The sequence below is a fragment of the Typopeltis vanoorti genome, chromosome 7 (assembly GCF_054136105.1).
Source record: "Typopeltis vanoorti isolate ZY-2024b chromosome 7, IOZ_Tvanoo_1.0, whole genome shotgun sequence".
Classification (NCBI taxonomy): Eukaryota; Metazoa; Arthropoda; class Arachnida; order Uropygi; family Thelyphonidae; genus Typopeltis; species Typopeltis vanoorti.
In genome coordinates, this window is record NC_143555.1 from 68734799 (window position 1) to 68747475 (window position 12677).

Below are 12677 nucleotides of genomic sequence, written 5' to 3' on the forward strand. Positions count from 1 at the left end.
AGCAACTCTAAATATTCATCATCATGCATATCAAGGATTTAGGCCTAGCATGGCCTGTTCCGGCCTTAGAAGTCATCGTTGAATCATTTAAGAGGACGTCCTGGTTTTCTTTTTCCTAATGACTTGTATTTTAAGGCTTGTTTTGGTAATCTTTCCGTTTTCATTCTTTGAATGTGTTCCATCCATTTATGTTTATATTTTTTAATTTCTTGTATTACTGGTTCTTGGTTTAATTCTTTCATAATTTCTAAACTCTAAATATTGTTATTGAAATAGTCATGGTACAGAGTATGATTTGCAATGATTGAGTAGAAAAAAATAAAAAAATAAAAAATGATGGTACAACATGACAAAATTTCATGCCGGCTGGGGCGTCGCCCGGTTAAACAAGGCCCCCGTTGTTTTCGCCAGGGAACCAGGGCGAACAGCGAAAAGTCAGCTACTGGAACAAATCTGAAAACAAACCCCAACTCAACATCACCAGAGTTAAAGATCGGTACTATCAACGTAAGAAGCCTGAATGGCAAAGAAATGGAGCTAGCTGAGGAATTAGATAAGTACCAGATCGACATGATAGGGGTGACCGAAACAAAAAAGACCAAAACTGGTGAGATCTTTCTGAGCAATAAATACAAAATGTTATATTCAGGCAATGACAATCAAGGAAAAGAAGGAGTAGCTATAGTATTCAACACAAAATACGAGGCTAATCTTCTTGAATGGCAGTCAGTCTCAAGTAGAGTAATGTGGGCAAATATCAGAATGGGGAACTGGACAATGAGAATTATTTGTGCCTGTGGTCCCACAGAAGGTTCTACTAAGGTAGAAGTGGAGGAATTTTTTGAGGCTTTAGAAAAAGCAACTGACACAATGAAAAAGGAAAAGTTGGTTCTTGTTGGGGATCTAAATAGCAGAGTAGGAAATGATTGTGAGACATACAAAAATATTTTGGGAAAATTTGGAGAAAAGAGCAAAGCTAATAATAATGGCAAATATCTGTTGGATTTCTGCTCAGGACATGGATTAGTTATTACTAACACCATGTTCCAACATAAAAATGTGCACAAATTCACATGGAGAGAAGAGGCTAGGAATAAGAAAAGTCTCATTGACTATGTTATTGTTGATAGTGATGTTTTCTCCCTGGTGCAGGACACCAGAGTGTACAGAGGATTTGAAATTGGAAGTGATCACTATTTAGTCTTGAGCAGGATAAAATTGAATTTCATATTGAAAAGAATAACATGTAAGAAAGTTTTAAAGCGAATAAAAGTTGAACAGCTCTCTGATGTGAACTGTGGAGTAAAATACAGAAAGATTATTGAAAAGAAAATGAAAGAGTTTGAGAACAGGAATCAAACCTTGGAGATTCATTGGCAAACTCTGAAGAAAACATTGATTGATTCTGCCAGAGAGGCATGTGGTGAGATTGTGTGCAAGGATAAAAAAATCAGAACTCCCTGGTGGACACAGGAAGTTAAAGAGGCAGTGAAGGAAAAGAAGAAAGCATATCAAAAGTTCCTGGCAAATAAGTCAGCTTTTACTCTTACAGAATACAGAGACAAATGTAAGAAAGCTAAACAGTGTGTAAAACTAGCTAAACAAAAGTCATGGGAGGACTTTGGCAAGAATATAGAAAATAAATATCAAGAAGGTGGCAAAATATTCTGGAGGTTGTTGAAGAAACTTAGGAATGGAGGAAAGAGTGCTGTAAAAGGAGTTAGAGATGATAAAGGTGATATGAAAATAGGAGAAAAAGATATCCTTGAAGTATGGAGTAATTACTTTGAAAAACTGCTAAATGAAACAAGCAGTGATGACAGCACAGTGATAAAAAACACTGACCAGTCATCCAGTCATGCAGTCAAGAATACATATCCATACTTGAAGTAGAAAAAGCCATCAAAGGCTTGAAATGTGGAAAGGCAGCAGGAGTAGATGATATTCGACCAGAAATGCTGAAGTATGGTGGTATAAAAGTCTTACAGTGGCTGCACTGCATAGTTCAGAAAGCCTGGACAGAGGGACGAATTCCTGATGATTGGAGTAGAGCTCTCATAGTACCCATATATAAAAAGGGAAATAAAACTGAATGTGAGAATTACAGAGGTATTTCGCTACTGAGTGTTCCTGGCAAGATCTATGCAAGTATTCTTGAGAAACGGTTGAGAAGAATTGTGGAAGAAAAGCTTGGTGAAGAACAAGCTGGATTCAGGCCAAATAGAGGCTGTCAGGATCAGATCTTCACTTTATGACAAATAGTCGAGAAAGCATGGGAATATAACAAAGATATGTATTTAAGTTTTGTCGATTTGGAAAAGGCATATGACAAGGTGCCAAGAGAGAAGCTATTCAATACGCTTCAGTTATATGGTGTCAATGTGGCATTATATCAAGCAATACTTAGTCTTTATTTGAGTTGTAAGTCAGCAGTTAGAATTGAAGGAAGTACAGGAAGATGGTTTAATGTTAAATCTGGTGTGAGACAAGGATGTACATTATCCCCTCTGTTATTCATTATCTATATGGATCATATTATGAAGGAATGTGGTATTAAACCTGATATCAAAATTGGAGATGTTAATGTCAGCTCTTTGCTTTATGCGGATGATGTTAGATATGGTAATAGATATGGTATGAAGGTCAGCAATAAAAAGACAAAGACAATGAAAATAGGCAGAATCATTGAAAATGTCAACTGTGTTGTGAATGGAGAACCTGTGGAACAAGTAAAACATTTCAGCTACTTAGGCACGATTTTTACTGAAGATGGTAAATTAAATATAGAAATAGACAACAGAATCAGCAAAGCTGGTATGGTGGGAAGTCAATTGAATAAATTGACTGTATACAAGTCAATTAATACTAAATTAGCTGTATACAAGACATTGTTCAAACCAGTTTTAACTTATGGATCTGAGAGCTGGGTCAGAAGTAAAACACTTGACCAAAGACTAGTGACCGCAGATATGAGAGTCCTGAGAAAGATTATAGACGTGAACAGATGGCATCAATGGCAATATCATATTAAAAATGATGATATTAGGAAAGAACTTGACATTGTCAGCATCCAGGAATGCGTTAGCAGAGCTAATCTCAGGTGGTATGGTCACTTAAATAGAATGGGAGAGGAAAGATTAGCAAAACAAGTGTTCTCTGCCAGGTTGGCAGGAAAACGATCCAGAGGAAGACCAAGATATAGGTGGATTGATACGGTACAAAGTGCCTTAGATGATAGAAATATAAGATCTGATAATGTTGGAGTCTTGACAAGTAACAGACTGATTTGGAGGAAAATTGTAGATAGGAAGTTAGTAATGATGTAATTTTTTCATGTAGTACTGTCATATCCTGTACACCCATTGAGGGTACATGGCAGGAATTTGATGATGATGATGATGATTGAGTAGGTGCTGAGCTTAGTTGAAGTCCAGATGAATCTGTATCTCATGGCAAATAAGCATTAGACTGTAAGAAACTGTTATATTATTATTATTTGTTACCTCCAGGAAGTTCAAAGACTCGTCGAGGGAGGGCACCTACTCTACAACTTGGTTTCCACCACTCTCAATCCACCAACTGACCACAACTACACCAATGCCATCTTCCACCGACCACTAACATGTTATTTACTGTTCAAGCAGGAAATAATATTGTGGATTATAATTTAGATACCAAAAGTTTAAACAAATTGAAATGGTCTTGCAATTCAAAATGGCACCAAAATCTAACTAGCTAGAGTAGTTTTTATACATACATAGGCTGACAAATGATCATAAGCACTTATTCATTAGTGCAAAACCCTTAATAAGGAGTTTAAAGAGACTGTGCAGTTTATAACATTTTCTTATAAAATGTTACAGTGAAAACAATCAGTTACTGAAATTATTATTATTATCCTAAGACCCCATGGAGCTAAAGACTCATCTAGGATGTCCCATTGCCATACACATAGCTCATCATGCCAAGCCTTAAATAAATTCAAATTCTCTGCAGACACCACACTCTTAGGCAATGCATTCCAATCATTCACAACTCTCCATGCAAAAAAACCTGCTTGTCATTCCCATGCTCACACTCTCCTTATACAGCTTCCAGAGATGACCTCTTGTTCTTTCCAGAACTCCCACCACTTTATGAAAAACCTCCTTAACAATAATCATATAACAATCCCTTACCAATTTGTACATCTCTATCATAGCATCCTTCTACCTCCTATCCACTAGAATGTAAATTGCATCTTCTCAGCCTTTCTTCATATTCAACATTCCTGAGATCAGAAACTACCTTAGTCAATCGCTTCTGGACCCTTTCCAATATCTCTTCATACTGTGCCCGATAGTCCATATGTCGCCTAATCAAGGCCTTATACAATGGAACCAGAATCCCCTTACCTCTATAAGTCAGTGTTCTCTGCATCATTACCAAAATTCATTGTGCTTGTCCTCACAATTTGGCAATATGTCCTCAAAATTTTAGATACTATTTTAGATAAGTGGATGGGATATAAATTCTATATCCCATCCACCATCACCCCAAGATCTCTTATTTTCTCCACCTCCAACAATATATCCCCACCAAACATAAATTCTATATCCCATCTTTGTTTTCCAAATTTTAAAACCTTATTATTATGACGATTCAGGCCTCTGGAGTCAAAAGACTCATTGTGGGAGGCCCAGCCTAGAAAACGCAGAGTCCACGATACCACTCATCGACCGTTTGTGCTATCAATGCTCTATCAGGCAATGCATTCCACAGTTCAACCACCCTCCATGCAAAGAAACCACTCCTCACCCTCACATTTTCCTTTCGTAGCTTCTAGGGATATGGTTCCTTGTCTTCACTCCTACCCTCTGTTCCACCAAGTGAAAGAACTCCCCAGTTTTAACCCTGTAACCACCTCTCAACAGTTTAAAAGCCTCAATTATATCACCTCTCCTATTCACCAAACTCTGTAGTCCACATTCCCTTATCCAGTCTTCGTCACTAACATTGTACAGTCCTGATACCATCTTTGTTATCTGCCTCTGCCCCCCTTCCACAGTTAATTTATCCTCTTCAAATCTTGGGACCAAATTTGAGAACTATAGTCCAGGTGTGGTCTGATTAGAGCTTTATACAATGGAATGACAACTCTTTTATCTCTGCAGGTCAGCATCCTTTTCAGTATTACAGCAATCCTCTGGGTTACCTTCATCACCTTTGCAATATATTCCCTGAATTTCAGGTTTCTATCAATCATCACCCCCCCCCCCAGATCTCTTGCCTCCTCCAGTACAGTTCCTCTGACAGAGTATGCAGCCTCCCATCGATGTATCCCAAACTTCAAGACTTTACATTGTGCTGCATTAAATTGACCCCTATTCACTTGCCCATCTGTTCAGTTTATTCACCTCTTGCAGGGCTATCAAATCTGCACTATTATTAATAACCCTTCCCAGCTTCACATCATGTGCAAACAACTGAACATCCCCTTGCAATACACTGACAATGTCATTGATATAAAAGTTAAACAATATAGGTCCCAGTACTGAGCCCTGTGGGAACCCACTACCTTCTACCTCCTTGATATTGCCCTCCCCCCACTCATACAAAATTCTCTGATACCTATCAGATAGCCAATCCTGAATTCAGTTCACTAACCTGACATCTAAACCCATGTGCTGCAATTTAAATATCAGCTTATCATGTGGTACCCAGTTAAATGCCTTTTGTAAAATCCAGAAAAATGGCAGAATATGCCTTTCCCTCATCAGCTGTTCTTGTCACTTTATTATAAAAGGCAATCATATTACTAAAGCAAGAGCAAGAAAGCCTTACATTCTGTAACATTGAACTGTTATCCCCACTCCTGTGCTCATTCACTCAGCCTATTCAAGTCTTCTTGTAAGGCCAATTGTAATGAGTAAGTAGATTAATAAAACATGACCTCACCTTTGCAAATCCATGCTGTCCATCAAAGATAATACTACTGTTGTCAATCCAATTCTGGATCTCGGTTCTCACTTCTCACCTTCTCCAGCATTTAAACCACAACACCTGACACACAGATTGGCCTATAATACAATCTTGACTTCCTTCCACTCATTTGGAACTTAACCCTATTATTATTATTATTATTCAGGCCTCCAAGGAGTCAAAAGACTCTTCGAGGGAGGTCCTTCCTAAGACATAAAGTCTGTCAAGACTCATCGAGGGGAGGTCCCCCCCCCTGAGAAACACAAAGTCTATCATACCACTCTTTAAACTCACTGACCGTTCTCGCTCCCACCACTCCATCAGGCAATGCATTCCACGGCTCAACCACCCTCCACACAAAGAAACCACTCCTTACCCTCTTGCTCACAGTTTCCTTTCGTAACTTCCAGGGATGGCCTCTTGTCATCACTCCTTCGCGCTGTTCAACCAAGCGAAAGAACTCCCCAGTGTCAACCCTGTAACCACCTCTCAACAGTTTAAAAGTCTCACTCATATCACCTCTCCTTCTTCTATCCACCAAACTCTGCAGTCCACATTCTCTCAGCCGATCCTCATAACTATCCTTGTACAGTCCTGAAACCATCTTTGTAATCCGTCTTTGTATCCTTTCCACAGTTAATTTATCCCCTTCAAATCCTGGGGACCAAATCTGAGAACAATAGTCCAAGTGTGGTCTGATCAGAGACTTATACAACGGAATGATAACCCTCTTATTTCTGCAGGTCAGTGTCCTTCTCATAATAGCAGCAATCCTCTGTGTTACCTTCACCACCTTTGCAATATGTCCCCTAAACTTCAGATTTCTATCAATCATCAACCCCAGATCTCTTGTCTCCCCAACTTCCTCCAGTATAACTCCTCCCATAGAGTATGCAGCATCCCATCGATATTTCCCAAACCTCAAGACCTTACATTTTGCTGCATTAAACTGACATCCCCATTCATTTGCCCATCTATCTAGCTTATTCAAATCCTCTTGCATGGCTACCACATCTGCACTATTACTAATAATCCTTCCCAGCTTCGCATCATCTGCAAACAACTGAATATCCCCTTGCAATCCACTGGCAATGTCATTGATATAAAGGTTAAACAATATAAGTCCTAGTACTGAGCCCTCTGGGACCCCACTTGTAACCTTCTGTCTCCTTGAAACTGCTCCACCATACACAACTCTCTGATACCTATCAGACAGCCAATCCTGAATCCAGTTGACCAATCTGACATCCAGACCCATGTGTTGCAACTTAAATATCAGCTTATCATGTGGCACCCTGTCAAATGCCTATGTAAGACATGGAAATCTGTAACGTATATACAGTTTTCATTCTGTTTTTCAATAATTTATTTGTACAGTGTGTGTATATAAGCTTTAAAATAAGATATATATATATATATATATATATTGAATTGATTTAATTTTTTTTTTTTTTTTATTTAATCAGTAATCATAATGATATAGCCAAAGTTTCAAAGAGTGTCTTAATCAGTGCTGGAGGTGAAATTGAAAGTGTGGCAGCAGTAAAGATTAAGGTTATGGCATACATACGAAATAACAGAGCTCTATATTCTAAGATTCTAGCTTATGAGGTATTTTATTAAACTCTGTTTTTTTCCAATATTATTATTATTGTTATTTTGTTAGATATCACATATATTACAAAGCACAGTAGAAAGTATTTCTTAATAAAAATGATTTGAATTACACCAATGTACATTTTCATTTCAGAAGTACAGGGTGATTATAATTAAAAGTTAATATTTCGAAAGACTGTAACTGGGTAACTACTCAGTGGAATGATTTAATATTTAACATGATGATGTGTGCATCAATGAAATTTTATTTTGCACACAAATCAACATTAGTTCTAAACGTTGCTACTAGGGCAGTGCATGGCGCTGCAACAATACGTGTAAATTATGTATGATACTCCTGGTATGCAGTGAAATGCTGAAACCATACATTTACGCAAATGGCCCTAATTTTGTATGCTTCGAAAGAAGCTTCTTTAAAAGCAGTAGCTGGGAGACTACGTGTAAGGCCCAATGTCACCATTACTGACAGGTTGGGCACTTCTTGGGAAGTTGGTTTATTAAAATAACAGCTGTGCCTTGACAGCACTGTGAAAGTTCAGAATATTAAAGGGATTAAAAACAGATCTTATGACTGCATGTGGTTTATGCAAAATGATCCAGAAATTTGAAGAGATAGGTTCCTTAGATGTTAACCTGACAGAGGATGAAAGTCCATCGAACAGAAGACAGTGGAGGAAGTAGCCACAGGAAGAAAGGATGGTAAATGTCTCAGGAACAGCAATGCATGGTGTATTGCACGGTCTTTAGACAAACCTGTAAGCAAGATTCACAGAGTCGTAAGGAAAATCTGCACTGTTATCCTTACAAGATTTCCCACGTTCAGCAGCTTCTTAATCCTGACTGAACTGGACAACAACTGGCCATGGAACATTTTCTGGAATGATGAAGCTCACTTCATTCTAGATGGTGCTGTGAATATGCACAAGTGCAGAATTTTGTGGCAACCGCAATCCCACATGTGATGTGGCAGATTCTGTTTCATTCCCTGAAAGTCACTGTTTGATGTGGTTTTACAGCAGAATTCGTCATCAGACCTATATATTTTTGTGTTATGGAATAACAAGGCAGTTGACGTCGACCAGCTGTTTTTGTATAGGGACTGTTCACTACATATTAGTTGCCTCAGTATCATATAATGCAAAAACATTGTAGGAAGGACCACTATTCATACTAGTTTGACTTTTATGAAGGTCTCATCATTGGGAACAAGAACCCAGGAAAATAGCAAGGTTAAATCAATCAATTCAGAAGTCATGTATTAAAAGGAGAATATAATTTCTTGTCAAGTATAATATACTTTGTAACCCAGTGGTAAAATTTCTATTTCTACAACTATTGCTATTCCAGAATATTTAGTAATATGATGATACACCATTTTATTACTTTTATATAGGATATATATATATATGTAATATGTGATATATATGACATATGTTGAGGATCTTGATCTGATCTGATGAGAGTTGTTTATGTTTATCAGTGAGTACAGACGTGTTTATCAGCGCTCCTTGTAGTTTTACAGCAGTGGTTAAGTTTTGTTTTTTAATGCTAAATTTAGAGTTACTTTCAACATTACAATTAAATAGTGATTATTGATGCGTCAACAGCGTGCTCGATCATCAGAGCAGGTAAGACTTTTTATTTTCACCTTCAAAAACATTTACCAGGTTCTCTCCTGTTCCCCGCCCAGTACAACACTCGGTGGTTGAAGGGACAAGGCAGGTCCTTCCCCCACCAAGTCTAGATTATGGATTCACCATACGAAGATCTCTCCTTCAAAGAACTTCTAGCTATCTTTCGGAAAATTGGTAACATCTTACGCACAAAATGGCCAGGAAAGGTAGAAATTCACCAGATTATGGAGGTCGAGAAAGAAGACCCTCAAACCTCCGACCTTTCTCCTCGCCCTACACATGACAGCGTCATTTCCTCCGCTACAACTGACACAGACTCTAATGATTATCAGGAAGTCAGCAGAAAGAAGAGAAAGAAAGAGTCTCTTGCTGCAGAACATGAAATTGCACAATCTATCAATTCATCAGCACAATCTAGTGCAAGCACTGAGACAAATATACCGATACAGCCCAAAGAGAGGATCCCACCAGTAGTCCTGCGATCTAAGGAAAAATGGTCGTTGCTTGCAGAGACGATGAAGAAAAGTAACATCAAGTTCTCGTCAGCCAAAAACACAGATGACGGAGTACGCATACAGCCTATTTCTACTAAGACCAGAGAGAAATTTATGATCTTAAAATAGTCTGCAACTTGGTCATCAAGACCGAGCCACTACGAAGAAAAGCATCGGCTGGTCAATGCCATCGCTGCCAAAAATTTGGGCATGCGCAAATGTTATGCAGAGCAGACTACAAGTGTGTGAAGTGCGGTGGCAACCATCCCTCGCACACTTGCGTCAAGCCAAAGACCACACCTGCTAAATGTGCGAACTGCAATGGCCCACATCCTGCAAACTACAAGGGTTGCTCTCTCCACCCATCCAACCTTCAAAAACCTAGACAGGAATTAACCCAGCCCACTCAGATAAATATTGTGAGATCTGTGCGAAAAGTTACGCCAGATAAATCCTATGCTTCTGTGGTTTCCTCGAGTAACACTAAGGTACTCCCTGCAACTAACAGTCCAAATTCTTCAGCAATACTCGCTGCCTCACTTGGGGAGATGCTAATGGCCTTCAGCAAAACAAATCCAAGCCAGGCCGACACCAACAAATTCCTCAGGAATACTCAAGTCATCTTCTCCATGATTAATGACTAATCCGGCTTTAACATCAAATTCTATGCAGATAATATTCTGGAACGCAAACGGTCTCAACAGCAAAATTTTGGAATTACAGGAGCTTACAGATCATTTACAAATTGATATTCTCCTCATTAACGAAACACACCTACGTCCCTGCGATAATCCCAAACTCAGAAACTACTCTTTACTTAGAAATAACAGACTTAATGCCAGAGGTGGAGGCACTGCCATCTTTGTCAGAAGAAACATTCGCTATAATGAGACTAAGAAGATTAATTCATCTAACCTCGAGGAGACAGGCATAGAAATTCTTACCAACAATGCAGGCAGCTTAAAGATTTATTCTGTATACAACCCCCCTGGCAAACCTCTACTCCCCTCTGATCTCTCTCAGCTACTAGATACAAATGAAGCAGTAATTGTAGCAGGAGACCTCAATTCCAAGCATCCTTTATGGAACAGCAAAAGCTTTAACAACAACGGAATGATCCTCTACAACTTTGCCTTGAAGAGAAATATCGTTATTGCAGGCCCGATTGAGCCAACACACTACAGAGCGATCGGCAGACCTGATGTTTTAGATATTGCTATTTTTAACAATATTTCTCATCATTTCCGACTTCAAGTGATTGACGAGCTAAGCTCAGATCACAATCCAGTACTCTTAAGTTTAGGGGAGGAGCCTGAGCTCATTCCCAGCCATTCCCACACAAACTTTGCAAAATTCAAGACTAAAATGAACACTATCATAGACTCAGTACCGACTATTTCCACCAGTGAAGAAATTGACGCGCAGTCAACAATCTTGAATGTAAAATACAGGCTGGCTTATCTGCAGCTTGCTCTACTTCTATCCCCAGCTCAAGTTAACTTACTTCCTGCAGAAATCCTTGCTCTAATAAGGAACAAAAATAGGCTCAGACGCCGCTATCACAACACGCTATCTCCGCAAGACCGTCGAGAACTAAACAGAGCGTCCAACCTAGTCCGCTATGCTTTAAAAGATCACAGAAACCAGCAACGGGAAAGAAAACTCTGTTCTCTCAAAACTGAAGATAATTCTCTGTGGAAGTTGACTAATGCTCTCCGTACAGATCGCTCTAACATCCAGCCTATTCACGAAGAAAGAGGTCTTGTTTACAGAGATAACGAAAAAGCAGAAGCTCTCGTTCACGCCCTGCAACTTCAGTGCCGTCCTAATTATGCACAAGCGGATCTAGTCTTCATAGAAAAAATACATTGTAGGGTACGCTCTGTACTTCGGCGACCTTGTATCTGTGAAAATATCTGCCCCACCTCACCTAAAGAGGTCTATTCAATCATTAAGAAGCTTAAAAACAAAAAAGCCTCTGGTCCAGACGAAATTACCAACAAAACCATTAAAGCCCTCCCACACAAAGCTGTCATGCATTTGGTAGCCATTATCAATGCAATTCTGAGAATTAATTATTTCCCCTCAAGATGGAAACAAGCCGATATTTTCCTTATCCTCAAGCCTGGTAAAGCACCGCAGATGCCACAAAGCTATAGACCCATCAGTCTTCTATCATGCCTAGGAAAAATAGCAGAAAGAGTCATTCTCAACCGACTTAATGAGGAGGTGAATAAAAATAACATAATTCCGAAAGAACAATTTGGTTTCTGTACTGGACATAGCACTAAACAGCAAATTCACAGACTGACTGAGTTCATCACTACAGGCTTTAACTGGAAACAGCACACAGGAGCTATCTTTCTAGATGTTGCAAAAGCTTTCGATACGGTCTGGCACAAAGGTCTCATCTACAAATTAATTGCAGCCAACATCCCTCTTTATCTTACCAAAATTATTAACTCCTTTCTAGAAGACCGTAAAATCCAGGTTAAGTTGCGTGGAATTAGATCCTCACTGAAAAAAATCACTGCTGGTGTCCCTCAAGGCTCGCTGCTCTCACCGCTGCTTTTTAATATCTTTGTTTCTGATGTTCCTAGCACATCACTAACAATTATAGCTAGTTATGCAGATGATAAGGCTATTCTTAGCAGATCTCTCAGGCCTAATATAGCTACTCAGTGATTACAAACTGCAGCAACAAATTTAGAGGACTGGTTCAAAAAATGGAGAATATCTGTAAATGCCGATAAAAGCACTGCCATTCTATTCACAAGAAGACATGCATCTCACTTTGGAGAAGTTAAACTTTTTAACACAGCCATCCCATGGAGATCTAGTACCAAATATCTAGGCATTCAACTTGACAACCGTTTAAACTTTAACTCCCACATAGTTTATGCATGCAAAAAAGCAAACTCTGCACTTGTACAACTCTATTCTCTCCTCAATAGAAGAAGTCAAGTCAGCA

General features: G+C 39.0%; 1 protein-coding gene across 4 annotated transcripts in view; it reads left to right on the forward strand.

Annotated features, from left to right (window-relative positions):
- Nucleotides 1–12677, forward strand: part of LOC150104753 (structure-specific endonuclease subunit SLX4-like) — a 142409-nt gene that overhangs the window by 4135 nt on the left and 125597 nt on the right. For 3 of the 4 annotated variants that reach the window (XM_090395333.1, XM_090395335.1, XM_090395334.1), the window contains exon 2: nucleotides 7428–7572. In XM_090395333.1, coding sequence (XP_090251459.1) covers nucleotides 7428–7572 — 145 coding nt within the window. Of the gene's footprint in view, nucleotides 1–7174; nucleotides 7272–7427; nucleotides 7573–12677 lie in introns of those variants that run through there. The other variant, XM_090395336.1, reaches the window with a different exon arrangement.